The sequence below is a fragment of the Tinamus guttatus genome, unplaced genomic scaffold, assembly GCF_059628265.1.
Source record: "Tinamus guttatus ecotype Peru unplaced genomic scaffold, ASM5962826v1 Tinamus_guttatus_pri_ptg001124l, whole genome shotgun sequence".
In the NCBI taxonomy this organism is placed as follows: Eukaryota; Metazoa; Chordata; class Aves; order Tinamiformes; family Tinamidae; genus Tinamus; species Tinamus guttatus.
This window is the reverse complement of record NW_028289658.1, coordinates 60,767-77,372: the sequence shown is the minus strand read 5'-3', so window position 1 is coordinate 77,372 and position 16,606 is coordinate 60,767. Positions and strand designations below refer to the sequence as shown.

At 65.3% G+C, this 16,606-nt stretch overlaps 1 protein-coding gene across 1 annotated transcript; it reads left to right on the top strand.

The window, feature by feature from the left end:
* Nucleotides 1-8,021: 8,021 nt before the first annotated feature.
* LOC148590749 (creatine kinase M-type) lies at nucleotides 8,022-14,770 on the top strand. Its single transcript, XM_088538639.1, has 7 exons — nucleotides 8,022-8,227; nucleotides 10,269-10,423; nucleotides 10,739-10,871; nucleotides 11,365-11,536; nucleotides 12,491-12,614; nucleotides 13,443-13,632; nucleotides 14,583-14,770. Exons 1-7 carry the CDS (start codon nucleotides 8,035-8,037, stop codon nucleotides 14,759-14,761), a joined length of 1,146 nt encoding a protein of 381 aa, XP_088394765.1. The 5' UTR covers nucleotides 8,022-8,034; the 3' UTR covers nucleotides 14,762-14,770.
* Nucleotides 14,771-16,606: the final 1,836 nt, after the last annotated feature.

Below are 16,606 nucleotides of genomic sequence, written 5' to 3'. Positions count from 1 at the left end.
GATCCGCCCCGGGACGCGCTCGGAGACGGGATCGGGGCACCCGGCCGCGCTCGGAGACGCCTGCGGGATCCGCTGGATTCTCCCTCCACATCCCCTGGAGCTGCGCTCGGAGCCGGGATCCCTCCTGGCCACGCTCGGAGCTGGGATTGGGACACCCGGCTATGCTTGGAGCTGCCCATGGGATCCTCTGGATCCTCCCTCCACATCCCCTGGAGTTGCGCTCGGAGCCGGGATCCCTCCTGGCTGCACTTGGAGCCGGGATCGGGGCACCCGGCCGCACTCGGAGCTGCCCGTGGGATCCTCTGGATCCTCCTTCCGCATCCCCCAGAGCTGCGCCGGGAGCCTGGATCCCTCCTGGCTATGCTTGGAGCCGGGATCAGGGCACCCGGCTGCGCTCGGAGCCGGGATTGGGACACCCGGCTAAGCTTGGAGCTGCCCATGGGATCCACTGGATCCTCCTTCCGCATCCCCGGAGCTGCGCCCGGAGCCGGGATCCCTCCTGGCCACTCTTGGAGCCAGGATTGGGACACCCAGCTGCACTCGGAGCTGCCCGTGGGATCCTCTGGATCCTCCTTCTGCATCCCCCGGATCTGCTCCCGGAGCCGGGATCCCTCCCGGCCCTTCCCGCCGGCTCCCTGCCGTGCAGGGCCTCCCGCTTCGCCCTTCCCTTTTGTACGCAATTCCCGGAATAAAGTTTTTATACACAATTCCCGGAATAATTCCGGGGCTCGGTGCGTTGTTCCCTATGGGGTGCCCGTTCCCGGCTCCGCGTCCCGGAGGACGGAGCATCCCGCTGCCGTGGGCGCATTCCCGGGAACTGGAGGAGCCGCTCGGCCGCGGGGGGAGGTGGCTATGGGAGCTATGGGGGCTATAGGTGGGCATGGGGGCTATACATGGGGGCTATAGGTGGGCATGGGGGCTATAGGGCCTATACAGGAGTGCTATAGATGGGTATAGGTGCTATACATGGGGGCTATGGGGGCTATGGGGCTATAGGTGGGCATGAGGGCTATACATGGGGGCTATAGGTGGGCATGGGGGCTATAGGGCCTATACAGGAGTGCTATAGATGGGTATCGGTGCTATACATGGGGGCTATAGGTGGCTATGGGCACTATAGGTGGGCATGGGGGCTATACATGGGAGCTATAGGTGGCTATGGGGGCTATAGGGCCTATACAGGAGTGCTATAGATGGGTATAGGTGCTATACATGGAGGCTATAGGTGGCTATGGGGGCTATAGGTGGGCATGGGGGCTATACAGGGGGGCTATTGGGGGCTATACAGGGGTGCTATAGATGGGTATAGGTGCTATACATGGGGGCTATAGGTGGCTACGGGCGCTATAGGTTGGCATGAGGGCTATACATGGGGGCTATGGGTGGCTATGGGGGCTATAGGTGGGGATGGGGGCTATAGGTGGGCATGGGGGCTATAGGGCCTATACAGGAGTGTTATAGATGGGTATAGGTGCTATACATGGGGGCTATAGGTGGCTATGGGGGCTATGGGGGCTATAGGTGGGCATGGGGGCTATAGGGCCTATACAGGAGTGTTATAGATGGGTATAGGTGCTATACATGGGGGCTATGGGGGCTATGGGGCTATAGGTGGGCATGAGGGCTATACATGGGGGCTATAGGTGGGCATGGGGGCTATAGGGTCTATACAGGAGTGCTATAGATGGGTATCGGTGCTATACATGGGGGCTATAGGTGGCTATGGGCACTATAGGTGGGCATGGGGGCTATACATGGGAGCTATAGGTGGCTATGGGGGCTATAGGGCCTATACAGGAGTGCTATAGATGGGTATAGGTGCTATACATGGGGGCTATAGGTGGCTATGGGGGCTATAGGTGGGCATGGGGGCTATAGGGCCTATACAGGAGTGCTATAGATGGGTATCGGTGCTATACATGGGGGCTATAGGTGGCTATGGGGGCTATAGGTGGGCATGGGGGCTATAGGGCCTATACAGGAGTGCTATAGATGGGTATCGGTGCTATACATGGGGGCTATAGGTGGCTATGGGCACTATAGGTGGGCATGGGGGCTATACATGGGAGCTATAGGTGGCTATGGGGGCTATAGGGCCTATACAGGAGTGCTATAGATGGGTATAGGTGCTATACATGGAGGCTATAGGTGGCTATGGGGGCTATAGGTGGGCATGGGGGCTATACAGGGGGGCTATTGGGGGCTATACAGGGGTGCTATAGATGGGTATAGGTGCTATACATAGGGGCTATAGGTGGCTATGGGGGCTATACGTGGGGGCTATAGGTGGGTATAGGGGCTATAGGTGGGCATAGGGGCTATGGGGTGCTATAAATGGGTATAGGTGCTATACATGGGGGCTATACATGGCTATGGGAGCTACACATGGGTGCTATAGATGGGTACAGGTGCTATATATGGGGCTATAGGTGGTTATGGGGGCTATACATGGGTGCTGGAGGTGGGTGTGGGTGCTATACACAGCCATAGGTGCTATACCTATGTGCTATACATAGGTATGGGTGCTATATGTAGCTATGGGTGCTATACATGGGTATGGGTGCTATACGTAGGTGCTGTAGGTGGGTATGGGTGCTATACGTGGGTATGGGGGGCTATACATAAGTGCTGTAGGTGGGTATGGGTGCTATATGTGGGTATAGGTGCTATACATGGGTATGGGTGCTATATGTGGGTATGGGTGCTATACGTGGGTATGGGTGCTATACATAGGTGCTGTAGGTGGGTATGGGTGCTATATGTGGGTATGGGTGGTATACATGGGTATAGGTGCTATACGTGGGTATGGAGGTTATCCATAGGTGCCGTAGGTGGGTATGGGTGCTATATGTGGGTATGGGGGCTATCCATAGGTGGGTATGGGTGCTATATGTGGGTTTGGGTGCTATACGTGGGTATGGGGGCTATCCATAGGTGCCGTAGGTGGGTATGGGTGCTATATGTGGGTATGGGTGCTATACGTGGGTATAGGTGCTATACGTGGGTATGGAGGCTATCCATAGGTGCCGTAGGTGGGTATGGGTGCTATATGTGGGTATGGGGGCTATCCATAGGTGGGTATGGGTGCTATATGTGGGTATAGGTGCTATACGTGGGTATGGAGGCTATCCATAGGTGCCGTAGGTGGGTATGGGTGCTATATGTGGGTGCTATACATGGGTATGGGGGGGGGGGTATCCATAGGTGCCGTAGGTGGGTATGGGTGCTATATGTGGGTTTGGGTGCTATACATGGGTATGGCGGCTATCCATAGGTGCCGTAGGTGGGTATGGGTGCTATACATAGATGGGTATGGGGGCTATCCATAGGTGGGTATGGGTGCTATAGCACCCACGTATATGTGCGTATGGGGGGCTATACACAGGTGTGGGTGCTGTACACGGGTGTAGGCGCTATAGGTGCTATACCTATGTACTATAGGGGGATATAGGCGCCATACACGGGCACCAGGCGTGCGTCCCCTTGCACACGCGTGTGCACCCACGTCCTGCCCCGCCAGCTCCTGGGGTGCCACCCGCCTTGCACACGCGTGTGCAGCCACGCCCCCCCCCATTTACACACTCGTGTGCACCCACGTCCCGCCCCCGGGGTGCCCCCCCCCCCCCCACACACACACACCCTTTGCACACTCGTGTGCACCCACGTCCCGCCCCGGGGTGCCCCCGCCCCCCTTTGCACACGCGCGTGCACCCACGTCCCGTCCCGCCGGCTCCTGGGGGTTTCCCCCCCCCCTTGCACACGCGCGTGCACCCGCGCCCGGCGTTGCACGCGCATGCGCACACTCAAAGCCCCCCTTGCACACGCAGCCCCCCCCGCATCCCGCGCATGCGCACACGCCCCTCCCCAGCCCCTCCGCGCATGCGCACGGGCGCCCCCCGCCCCGCGCGCGCCCCCGCCCCCGTCCTGCTCCGGTCCCACGGGGGGGGGGGGGGGGAGGGGGTACCCATTGGGCCCCTATGGGGTGTGGGGCGCCCCATAAGTGTGGGGCACCCCGGGACCACGGGGCAGCCAGGGGCTGTGGGGTGCCCTCAGGGTACCCCGTGGGGTCATGGGGCGCCCCATAGGTGCGGGACACCCCGAGGTTATGGGGAGCCCCATGGGGTGGTGGGGCGCCCATAGGGCTTGGGGCACCCTGCCTCTATGGGGCACCAAGGGGTTATGGGGCACCCTGGGGTTGTGGGGCACCCATGGGCCCTGGGGACACCCCAAGGACAAGGGAAATGTGCAAGGTCACGGGGCGCCCCGTGGGCAGCCCGTCGGTCTGGGGCACCCTGGGCGTGTGGGGCACCCCATGGGGTCATCCCATGGGGTTATGGGGCGCCCCATGGACAAGGGACATCCCCAGGGTGAGGGGTGCCCCATGGGCGCCCAGGGGGGCTCCTCACCCCCTCTAGTCACCCTGGGGGTCCCCAGCACCCCCCGGGGGTCTTTAATACCCCCGTGCCCACCCCGGGGAGGCTCCTGACCCCCAAGTCCCCGCCTTGGTCCCCTCCGCACCCACTCCTGGGTGCCCGGAACCGCCCGGCCCTCCCGGTCCCCCCCGCTGGGGTCCCTGGCTCCGGCCCCGACACCGGATCCCACCGTAACCGGAGCCGTCCTAAAAATACCGGGAGGGGCGGGGAGGGGGGCGCTGACCCCCGGCTAGAATTGCCCTGATCCAGCGGATCCGCCCCCCCGGGGCCGCGGCACCCGCTGGGCGCCCCCGACCCCCCTGGCACCCGCGCCGGGGACCCCCGCGCTATGGGGCAGCGGGGACACGGGGAGGGGGTGGCGCTGGCACCCGCCGCGGCTATTTCGGGCCCCACGCGGGGACGGCTGGTGCCACCGTGTCCCCAAGGGGCACCCATGGGTGCTGGGGGGGGAGGGGTTTGTGGCCGGCCCCTCCTCGCCTGGGTGTCCCCATGTCCCCGTCCTTCTCCCCGCGGTGCCCTCGCCGTCCTCACGCGGGTGCTGGTGCCACCTCCCAGTGCCACTCTGGGGACGGGGACAGCCAGGGACACCCGCCGGGTGCTGGGGACACCCCCAGAGCTGGGTGCAGGTTGGGGACACGGTGCAGGGGGTGGGAGCGAGGGCAAAGCTGAGAATGGGGCGCAGGGCACCCGTGGGAGGTGTGTGACACCCGTGGGAGGCACGGGACACCCGTGGGAGGTGTGTGACACCCGTGGGAGGTATGCGACACCCGTGGGAGGTGTGTGACACCCATGGGAGGTGTGTGACACCCATGGAGGCACAGGGCACCCGTGCAATGTGCAGGGCACCCATGCAAAGTGCAGGGCACCCGTGCAATGTGCAGGGCACTTGTGCAACGTGCAGGGCACCCATGCAATGTGCAGGGCACCCGTGCAATGTGCAGGGCACCCGTGCAATGTGTAGGACACCCGTGCAATGTGTAGGACACCCGTGCAAGGCTCAGGGCACCCATGAAAGTCACCAGGCACCCAAGAAAGGTGCAGGGCACCCGTGCAAGGCGCAGGATACCTATGCAATGTATAGGGTACCCGTGCAATGTGTGGGGCACCCGTGAAAGGTGCAAGACACCCAAGCAAAACACAGGGCACCCATGAAAGTGCCAGGCACCCATACGAAGTGTAGGGTGCCCGTGCAAGGTGCAGAGCACCCATACAGTGTATAGGGCACCCCTACAGCATATAGGGCGCCCATACAATGCATAGGGCGCCCATACACTGTATAGGGCACCCATACAATGCATAGGGCACCCATACAGTCTATAGGGCACCCATACAGTCTATAGAGCCCCCATGCAATGCCCATATCGTCTAGAGGGCACCCATACAGTCTATAGGGCACCCATACAGACTATAGAGTGCCTATGCAATGCATAGAGCGCCCATACAGTTTATAGGGGCCCATACAGTCTATAGGGGGGCCCAGGCAACGCATAGGGCACCCGTACAGTCTATAGAGCGCCCATGCAATGCACAGAGGGCCCGTACAGTCTGTAGGGCACCCATACAGTCTATAGGGTACCCATATACCCTATAGGGCGCCCATATATTCTACAGGGCGCCCATACAGTCTATAGGGTGCCCATACACTCTATAGGGAGCCCATACAGTCTATAGAGCATCCATACACTCTATAGGGCAGCCATACAGTCTATAGGGCGCCCATACATTCTATAGGGCGCCCATGCAATGCATAGGGCACCCATACACTCTACAGGGAGCCCATACAGTCTATAGGGCAGCCATACAGTCTATAGGGCACCCATACACTCTATAGGGCGCCCATGCAAGGTGCAGAGCACCTGTACAGCGTATAGGGCACCCATACAATGCATAAGGTGCCCATACAGTCTATAGGGTGCCCATACACTCTATAGGGAGCCCATACAGTCTATAGAGCACCCATACACTCTATAGGGCAGCCATACAGTCTATAGGGTGCCCATGCAATGCATAGGGCACCCATACACTCTATAGGGCGCCCATACACCCTATAGGGTGCCCATACAGTCTATAGGGCACCCATACACCCTATAGGGTGCCCATACAGCGCACAGGACCCCGTGCCAGGCGCTGCCCCCCCCGCCGCCGTATTTCAGGGCCCGGCAGCTGCCGGGCAGGGTGCCCGCCCGACACCCGAGCCCCGGGGCGGGGGGCGGATCCGGGGGGCGCCGCGGGGGGTTCCGACCCCCCGGCTCCCTCCTGCACCCCCGGGTCGGTTCTGCCGCCTCCCCGGTCCAATTCCTCCCCGTTTCACGCCCCGGGCCCGGTTTTGTAGCCCCGCCGTCCCCGGTCGCAGTTCTGCTCCTCTTGTCCCGGTTTCTCCCCCGACCCGGGTCCCGCTTTTGTCCCGGTTCTTCTCATCCGGTCCCGATTTGGAGCAGTCGGTCCGGATCAATGTAACGCGGTGGCGGGCGGTCCCACCTCCCCCCGTCCCCCGCTGTCCCGGGACCCTCCCCGGCCCCCCCCGGCCTCGCCGCTCCCCCGGGACCCCCGGACCCCCCGGTGCCGCCGGGGGCGGGCCGGGCCGGGGGGCGGCGCGGCGCCGGGGCTATAAAAGCCGCTGCCCGGTGCCCGGTCCCGCCGCCGCCACCGCCGCCGCCGCCGGTCCGACCTCTCTGACCCTACCCGAACCGAACCGAGCCACTCAGGTAACACCCCCGCCCCGGGCACCGGCATCCACCGCTGCTCACGCGAACCCAACCGAACGTGCCCAGATCCCGCCGGTACCGGCGAACCGCACCCGACTCCTCCGGTACCGGCACCGAACCCAACCCCTGGGGTACCGATCCGAGGCGGCTCCGACCCCTCCGGGACCGCCCCAGCCGTGCACACCGGGCCGGAGGCGCCGGTACCGGATCGGACGGAACCGGTACCGGTGTCCCCATTATCTGCCCCCCCCCGCGACCTTCCCCTGCTCCCTCCCCCCTCCCGGTTCGGTCCCGGGTCTATAAATAGCCCCGGGCTCGGCCCGGCCAAATATAGCCCGGACCGGCACCTGTCCCAGGCCACGCCCCCTTGAGGTCAGGCCACGCCCCCGCCCGGGACACGCCCACTCGGGGACACGCCTATAGTGCTCTCCTCCCCCCACCTTGTGTCCCCTCCGACCCCTGTGTCTGTCCCTCCTGTCCCCTCTGTGTCCCTGTGTCCCTTCCCTCCCCGGTGCTGGTCCCCTGTGTCCCCCCATGGCCCCTTTGTCCCCTGTGTCCCCCATGTCCCCCGTGTCCCATGTCCATGCCACATGCCATGCCTTGCTGTGCCCCATGGCACCTGTCCCTGCTGGCTGTGCCCCAGGGCACACCGTGCCCCATGCAGTGCCATGAAGTGTCCCATGGCGTGACAGGTGACATGCCCCATGTCATGTCCCATCCTGTGCCACTCCTTGCTCTGTCCCATCTCCCACGGCATGTCCCACAGCTACATCCCATGCCATTCCCGGTGCCCATCACCCATCCTTGGTGGCCACGTCCCTTGCTATGCCATCTCCCGTGCCATCCCCGGTGGCCATGGTGACGCGGGGACGGTGTCGCGCAGGCCCGCCGCCACCATGCCCTTCAGCAACACCCACAACAAGTACAAGCTCAAGTACTCGGCCGAGGAGGAGTTCCCCGACCTCTCCAAGCACAACAACCACATGGCCAAGGTGCTGACGCCGGCCATCTACCAGCGCCTGCGCGACAAGGAGACCCCCAGCGGCTTCACGCTCGACGACGTCATCCAGACCGGCGTGGACAACCCCGGTGGGGACCGGCCACCAGCCCCGGGGTCCCCTTGGCCACCTGCGGGGTCTACGGTGGCCCCTCAACCAGTCCCGGGTCCCCTTGGCCACCCGCAGGGTCCCCAGTAGTTCCTCAACCATCCTGGGTGTCTCCTTGGCCACCCACAGAGTCCCCAGTGGCCTCTCTGCCAGCCCTGGGGGTCCCCTTGTCCACTCCTGAGGTCTCCAATGGCCCCTCCACCAGCCCTGGGGGGTCCCCTTGTCCACTCCTGAGGTCTCCAATGGCCCCTCCACCAGCCCTGGGCCCCATTGGTCACCCATGGGGTCTCCAATGGCCTCTCAACCAGTCCTGGGTCCCCCTGGCCACCTGTGGGGTCTATGGTGGCCCCTTCACCAGCCCCAGGGTCCCCCTTGGCCACTCCTGGGGTCTCCAGTGGTCCCTTCACCAGCCCTGAGGTCTCCTTGGCCACTTCTGGGGTTTCCAATGGCCCCTCAACCAGCCCCAGGGTCCCCTTGGCCACCCATGGGGTCTATGGTGGCCCCTCAACCAGCCCTGGGGTCCCCTTGGTCACCCACAGGATCTCCAATGGTCCCTCCACCATCCTCGGGGTCCCCTTGGCCAACCACAGGGTCTCCAATGGCCCCTCTGCCAGCCCTGGGGTCCCCCTGGCCACCAGCGGGGTCTCTGGCAGCCCCTCAACCATCCTGGGTGTCCCCTTGGTCACCCACAGGGTCTATGGTGGCCCCTTAACCAGCCCCGGAGTCCCCCTGGCCACCTGTGGGGTCTCCAACAGCCCCTTGACCAACCCTGGTGTCCCCTTGGCCACTTCTGGGGTCTCCAATGGTCCCTCAACCAGCCCTAGGTCCCCTTGGCCACCCACGGGGTCTCCAGTGGCCTCTCCGCCAGCCCCGGGTCCCCTTGGCCACTCTCGGGGTCTCCGATGGCCCCTCAACCAGCCCCGGGGTCCCCTTGGTCACCCACAGGGTCTATGGTGGCCCCTTAACCAGCCCCGGGGTCCTCCTGGCCACCAGCGGGGTCTTTGGCAGCCCCTCCACCATCCTGGGTGTCCCCTTGGCCACCCACAGGGTCTCCAATGACCTCTCCACCAGCCCTGGGGTCCCCTTGGCCACCCATGGGGTCTCCAATGTGCCCTCTTCCAGCCCTGGGGTCCCCTTGGCCACTCCTGGAGTCTCCAGTGGTCCCTCCACCAGCCCTAAGGTCCTCTTGGCCACTTGCGGGGTCTCTCATGGCCCCTCAACCAGCCCTGGGTCCCCTTGGCCACCCGTGGGGTCTCCAATGTCCCCTCTGCCAGCCCCAGGGTCCCCTTGGCCACTCCTGAAGTCTCCAATGGTCCCTCAACCAGCCCCAGGTCCCCTTGGCCACCCATGGGGTCTCCAATGGCCCTTCCACCAGCCCCAGGGTCCCCCTGACCACCCGCAGGGTCTCCAATGGCCCCTCAACCAGTCCTGAGGTCCCCTTGGTCACCCACAGGGTCCCCAGTGGCCCCTCCGCCAGCCCTGGGATCCCCTTGGCCATCCCTGTAGACCCCAATGGCTCCTCAGCCAGTCCCAGGATCCCCCTTATCCACTCCTGAGGTCTCCAATGGCCCCTCAACCAGCCCCGGGGTCCCCTTGGCCACCCGTGGGGCCTCCAATGGCCCCTCCGCCAGCCCCGGGGTCCCCCTGGCCACCAGTGGGGTCTCTGGCAGCCCCTCAACCATCCTGGGTGCCCCCTTGGCCACCTGCGGGGTCTCCAATGGCCCCTCCGCCAGCCCTGGGTCCCCTTGGCCACTCCTGGGGTCTCCAATGGCCCCTCAACCAGCCCCAGGGTCCCCTTGGCCATCCCTATAGACCCCAACGGCTCCTCAGCCAGCCCTGAGGTCCCCTCAACCCACCCTAGAGGCCCCTCAACCTTCCTGGGCGTCCCCTTGGCCCTTCCCAAGGGTCTCCCAACCATCCTGGGTGTCCCCTTGGCCCTTCCCAAGGGTCTCCCAACCATCCTGGGCGTCCCCTTGGCCACCCGCCGCGTCCCCGGCACCCGCTGACACTCCGCACGTCCGCAGGGCACCCGTTCATCATGACGGTGGGCTGCGTGGCCGGCGACGAGGAGTCCTACGAGGTCTTCAAGGAGCTCTTCGACCCCGTCATCCAGGACCGCCACGGCGGCTACAAGCCCACCGACAAGCACCGCACCGACCTCAACCACGAGAACCTCAAGGTGACCGGACGCCGGGGCCCCTCGTGGGTGCCTGGGGTCCTCGTGGGTGCTTGGAATGGGTGGAAATCAAGGAGACCCGGGTCCCTCATGGGCGCGTGAGGGGCTGGCAGGGACATAGGTGACCCTGGGTCCCTTGCGCACGATTGGAAGCGGGTGCAGATGTTGGATGGGGATGAAGGTCACCGGGATCCTCACGGGTGCTGGGAATGGGGACCAAGGTGACCCGGACGCCGGGGTGGAGGGGGAGTCCCCGTGGTCTGGCTGGGCCGGGGGAGGCGCCCGGACGCCTGGGCCCCCGCTGACGGTCGCCTGCAGGGGGGTGACGACCTGGACCCCAAGTACGTGCTGAGCAGCCGCGTGCGCACGGGCCGCAGCATCAAGGGCTACTCGCTGCCGCCGCACTGCAGCCGCGGCGAGCGCCGCGCCATCGAGAAGCTCTCGGTCACCGGTGAGGGGCGGCGCCTGCCGCCGCGAGGGGGCGGGGCCTGGCGAAGGGGCGGGGTTTGGTGCCGCCCGGGGGGGTGTGGGCCTGGGGTGTAGGCGGAGCCTGTGTGTGGGGGAGGGGGGGTGCGGGGGAGTGGGCGTGGCCTGGGGGTGGGTGGGGCCTGCGGGGCTTTGTGGGCGGGGCTCCTGGATGGGGGCGGGGTTGGGCCGACAGGGGGCGGGGCCAAGAAGGTCTAGAATGGCTGGGCTGTTGTGGGCGGGGTGTGGGGCGGGGCCTGGTGCGGGAATGGGCGGGGCCTGGGGGGGCTGGTCGGAATGTGGGCGTGGCCTGAGGGGTGGGCGGGGCCTGGAAATGCCGTGGGTGCTGCATGGGTGGGAGGGGGCACTCGGGCTCGGAAATGCGGGCGTGGCTTTGAGAGTGGGCGGGGCCGGCGCAGTGGGCGTGGCCTGTCCGTGTGGGGCGTGGCCTGTCGCTGACCCCGCCCCCTCGCGCGCAGCCCTGAACAGCCTGGAAGGGGAGTTCAAGGGCCGCTACTACCCGCTGAAGGCCATGACGGAGGCGGAGCAGCAGCAGCTCATCGACGACCACTTCCTCTTCGACAAGCCCGTGTCCCCGCTCCTGCTCGCCTCGGGCATGGCCCGCGACTGGCCCGACGCCCGCGGCATCTGGTGGGTGTCATTGACACCTTAATGGCAATGTCCATCCCGGTGCGGCACCTGGATGCCATGCGGGTGCTGGTCCATGCCCATGGGGACACCTCAGTGGCGATGTCCACCCCTGGTGGGACACCTGGATCCCATGTGGGTGCTGGTCCATGCCCATGGGGACACCTCGAGCCCAATGTCCACCCTCATGGGACACCTCAGTCCCATGTGGTGGGTGGTCCATGCCCATGGGGACACCCCAATGGCAATGTCCACCCTGGTGGGACACCTGGATCCCATGTGGGTAGTGATCCATGCCCATGGGGACACCTCAATGCTGAAGTCCACACTTGTGGGACACCTGGTTCCCATCTGGGTGGTGGTCCATGCCCATGGGGACACCTCGACCCCGATGTCCACCCCAGTGGGACACCTGGATCCCATGTGGGTTGTGGTCCATGCCCATGGGGACACCCCAATGGCAATGTCCACCCTGGTGGGACACCTGGATCCCATGTGGGTTGTGGTCCATGCCCATGGGGACACCCCAATGGCAATGTCCACCCCAGTGGGACACCTGGCTTCCATCTGTGTAGTGGTCCATGCCCATGGGGACACCCCAATGGCAATGTCCACCCTGGTGGGACACCTGGCTCCCGTCTGGGTGGTGGTCCATGCCCATGGGGACACCCCAATGCTGATGTCCACCCCGGTGGGACACCTGAATCCCATGTGGGTGCTGGTCCATGCCCATGGGGACACCCCAATGGCAATGTCCACCCTGGTGGGACACCTAGATCCCATGTGGGCTGTGGTCCATGCCCATGGGGACACCTCGATCCCGATGTCCACCCTGGTGGATCCCTGGTGGATCCCTGATGTCCACCCTGGTCCCCCTGCTGGGGCGGGGGGCAATGGTCCCGGAGCGGGTGGCCGGGCGCCGGTGTCCCCGGGCCGGCGCTGAGCGTGTCCCCGCAGGCACAATGACAACAAGACCTTCCTGGTGTGGGTGAACGAGGAGGACCATCTCCGCGTCATCTCCATGGAGAAGGGCGGCAACATGAAGGAGGTGTTCCGGCGCTTCTGCGTCGGCCTCAAGAAGGTGGGGACAGCGCGGTGGGGACACGGGCAGGGTGGGGACATCACTGAGGGCCATGGGGACTGAGGGGCAGTGCAGGACGTGGGAGGTGTGGGGACACAGGAGGGTCTTGGGGGACACAGAGAGGTGCGAGTGACTTGGAGGACACAGGGAGGGTCCTGGGGACATGGGAGGGTCTGGGACATGGTGGTCCTGGTGGCTGGAGGGGGATGTGTGACAATGGGGACACTGGGGACCTTGGGGTGCCAGATCTTGGCATGGTGGGGGGGGCAGGTCTCAGCATGGGCTGAGGTCCAGGGGGTCCCATGGAGGGAAGGGGGGGGGGGTCGGTCAAGGGGTGCTACATCCAGGGGGGATCCTGGAGGGATTCCTGGAGGGATCATGGGGAGATTCCTGGAGGGATCATGGGCTGCGTCCTGGAGGGATCACAGGGGGATCCTGGCGGGACTGTTGGCTTCTTCCTAGTGGGATCAAGGAGGGGATTCCTGGAGGAATCATGGGGGGGCTCTTGGTGGGATCACAGGGGGATTCCTGGAGGAATCACAGGGGAATCCTGGGGGGATCACAGTAGGATTCCAGAGGGGATCACGGGGAAATTCCTGGAGGGATCCTGGCAGGATCGTGGGCTGCTTCCTGGAGGGACCACAGGCGGATTCCTAGAGGAATCACAGGGGGATCCTGGCAGCATCATGGGCTGCTTCCTGGTGGGATCATGAGGGATCCTGGGGAGGGTCCTGGGTGGATCATGGGGCTCCTGACCGGCCCGTGGGCCGTTCCGGTGCCGGGTGCCCCGTTCGGTCGCCCATGGGCGCCCGCGCGCGTCCCCCGCAGATCGAGGAGATCTTCAGCAAGGCCGGGCACCCCTTCATGTGGACCGAGCACCTGGGCTACATCCTGACGTGCCCCTCGAACCTGGGCACGGGGCTGCGCGGCGGCGTCCACGTGCGCCTGCCCAAGCTGAGCCAGCACCCCAAGTTCGAGGAGGTGCTGGGCCGCCTGCGCCTGCAGAAACGCGGCACCGGTGCGTGGGGACACGGGGGGACAGGGGGGACACGGGGACATGGGGACCGGGAGGGCAGGGGGGAGCCCAGGAGGGAGCTGGGGGCACCAAGGAGGATGTAGGTGACACTGGGGACACCAAGGAGGATGTAGGTGACACGGGCAGGGCTGGCAGGGACCACTGAGGACCAATGGGCCATGGAGGACACAGGGGACATGGAGGCCACAAGGTCCACAGCAGGCCTGGAAAGCACAAGAGGCTGGAGGGGACATGGAGAACCCAGAGAGCACAGGAGGCTACAGGGGACATGGGTGACACAGGGGCCACATAGTCCATGGAGGATACAAGAGAGCCCTGGAGGCTACAGGGGACATAGGGGACATAAGGGACACAGCACAGGGGACATGGAGGTCACATGGGCCACAGAAGACCTGGAGGGCACAGGACACTACGGGGCCACAAAGAGCACAGGAGGCTACAGGGGACAAGGGGGACACAGGGGCCACATTGCCCATGGAGGATACAAGAGAGCCCTGGAGGCTACAGGGGACATAGGGGACATAAGGGACACAGCACAGGGGACATGGAGGTCACATGGGCCACAGAAGACCTGGAGGGCACAGGACACTACGGGGCCACAAAGAGCACAGGAGGCTACAGGGGACAAGGGGGACACAGGGGCCACATTGCCCATGGAGGATACAAGAGAGCCCTGGAGGCTACAGGGGACGTAGGGGACACAGAGAAAACAGCACAGGGGACATAGGGGACACGGAGGCCTCATGGGCCACAGAAGACCTGGAGGGCAGAGGACACTATGGGGCCACAAAGAGCACAGGAGGCTACAGGGGACATGGGTGACCACAGGGCCTCCCATGGCCACACGCAGCCTCCTCCCCGGTGCCACCGCGGGTCGGGCAGGGGCTGGGGACAGCCCTGGGCCCCCCGCGGGTGACACCCGGTGCCCGCAGGCGGGGTGGACACGGCGGCCGTGGGCGCCGTCTTCGACATCTCCAACGCCGACCGCCTGGGCTTCTCCGAGGTGGAGCAGGTGCAGATGGTGGTGGACGGCGTCAAGCTCATGGTGGAGATGGAGAAGAAGCTGGAGCAGAACCAGCCCATCGACGACATGATCCCGGCGCAGAAATAGGGCCCGCCCGGCCCCGCGGTGTCACCTCAATAAACGCCACCGGCCTCCGAGCCTCTTGGGGACACGCGCGCTGGGGACGGCGCCCCGGGGTGGGGGTGTCACCCAGGGGTGCCCTGTCTGCGTCACCACCCTCACCCCATATCCATGGGGCACCCGGGATGTCCTCGGTGTCCCCTTAGCTCTCCCGGACGCCTGGGCCCCGGAGCGGGGGGACACGAGGCGGGTGCCGTGGGTGCCACGGGTGCCACGTCACAGGTTTCCTATGTTTATTGGGGGCTCAGGTACAGACCGGGGCAGGAATAACTTAAAAATGGGCTGGAGCGCCCGCGGGGCCGCTATGTACAGGGCTGGGTGCCGCCGCGGGGCACCCATGGGTGCAGGGGTGGGAGCCCCGGAATCGCCGACGGTCCCTGACGGTGCCCGGGGTGCTGGGACCGCTGCAGCGTCCGGTGCGGGGCACCCATGGGTGCCGGTGCAGCCTTGGCAGGTCCTAGTGCACCCATGGGTGCCGGTGCAGCACTTAGGGGGTCCTGGAGCTGGTGCACCCATGGGTGGCCGAGGCCAGTGCAGCCTTGGGGCTCGCGCGACTCGTGCACCCGTGGGTGCCAGTGCAACTGTGGTACCGCTGCACCCATGGGTGCTGGTGCAGCCCCCCTCTGCAGCACCCCCAGGTGCAATCCATGCAATCCCCACCAGCCCCTGCACCCAAGGGTGCCGACGCACCCAGGGAGCGGGTGCAGCCCCCAGAGACGCTGCATCGCCAGGGCTGGTGCAGCCCATGGTGCCAGCGCACCCCTGGGTGCAACTGCAGCCCGTGCACCCAAGGGTGCTGCTGCGTCCCCACCAAGAGACCCTGCACCCAAGGGTGCCGCTGCGCCGCCAGAGCCAATGCATCCCCTGGGTGCAAGTGCCTTCGGTGGAGCCGGTGCACCCAAGGGTGCCAACACCCCCCCCCAAGAGACCCTGCACCCAAGGGTGCTGCTGCACCCAGGTCTGCTGCACCCAGAGCCGCTGCAGCTGTGAGTGCCACTGCACCCAAAACAGCTGGACCCATGAGTGCCCCTGCACCTGGAGCTGCTGCACCCACGGGTGCCGCTGCACCCAAAACTGCTGCACCCACGGGTGCTGCTGCACCCGGAGTCACTTCACCCGGAGCCGCTGCAGCTGTGGGTGCCCCTGCACCCAAAACTGCTGCACCCATGGGTGCTGCTGCACCAGCGCCACTGCACCCGGAGCCACTGCACCCACGCGTGCCACTGCACTCGGAGCTGCTGCACCCAAGGGTGCTGCTGCACTCTGAGCTGCTGCACCCATGGGTGCTGCTGCATCCAGTGCTGCTGCAGTCGGCACCGCTGCACCCACGGGTGCTGCTGCACTCGGAGCTGCTGCGCCCATGGGAGCCGCTGCACCCAGCACCGTTGCACTCGGACCCTCTGCACCCACGGGTGCCGCTGCATCCAGAGCCACTGCACCCCAAACCGCTGCACCCGTCGGTGCTGCTGCACCTGGAGCTGCTGCACCCACGGGTGCTGCTGCACCCAAAACTGCTGCACTCATGGATGCTGCTGCACCCAGCACCGTTGCACTCGGAGGCTCTGCACCCATGGGTGCCGCTGCACCCAGCGCCGCTGCAGCGGGCGCCACGCGGGCGCTAGAGCTGCAGGCGCGGGTGCCACTGCACCCAAAACTGCTGCACCCATGGGAGCCGCTGCACCCAAAACCGCTGCACCCAGGGGTGCCGCTGCACCCGGCACCGTTGCAGCGGGCGCCACGCGGGCGCTAGAGCTGCAGGCGCAGGTGCCACTACATCCAAAACTGCTGCACCCATGGGAGCCGCTGCACCCA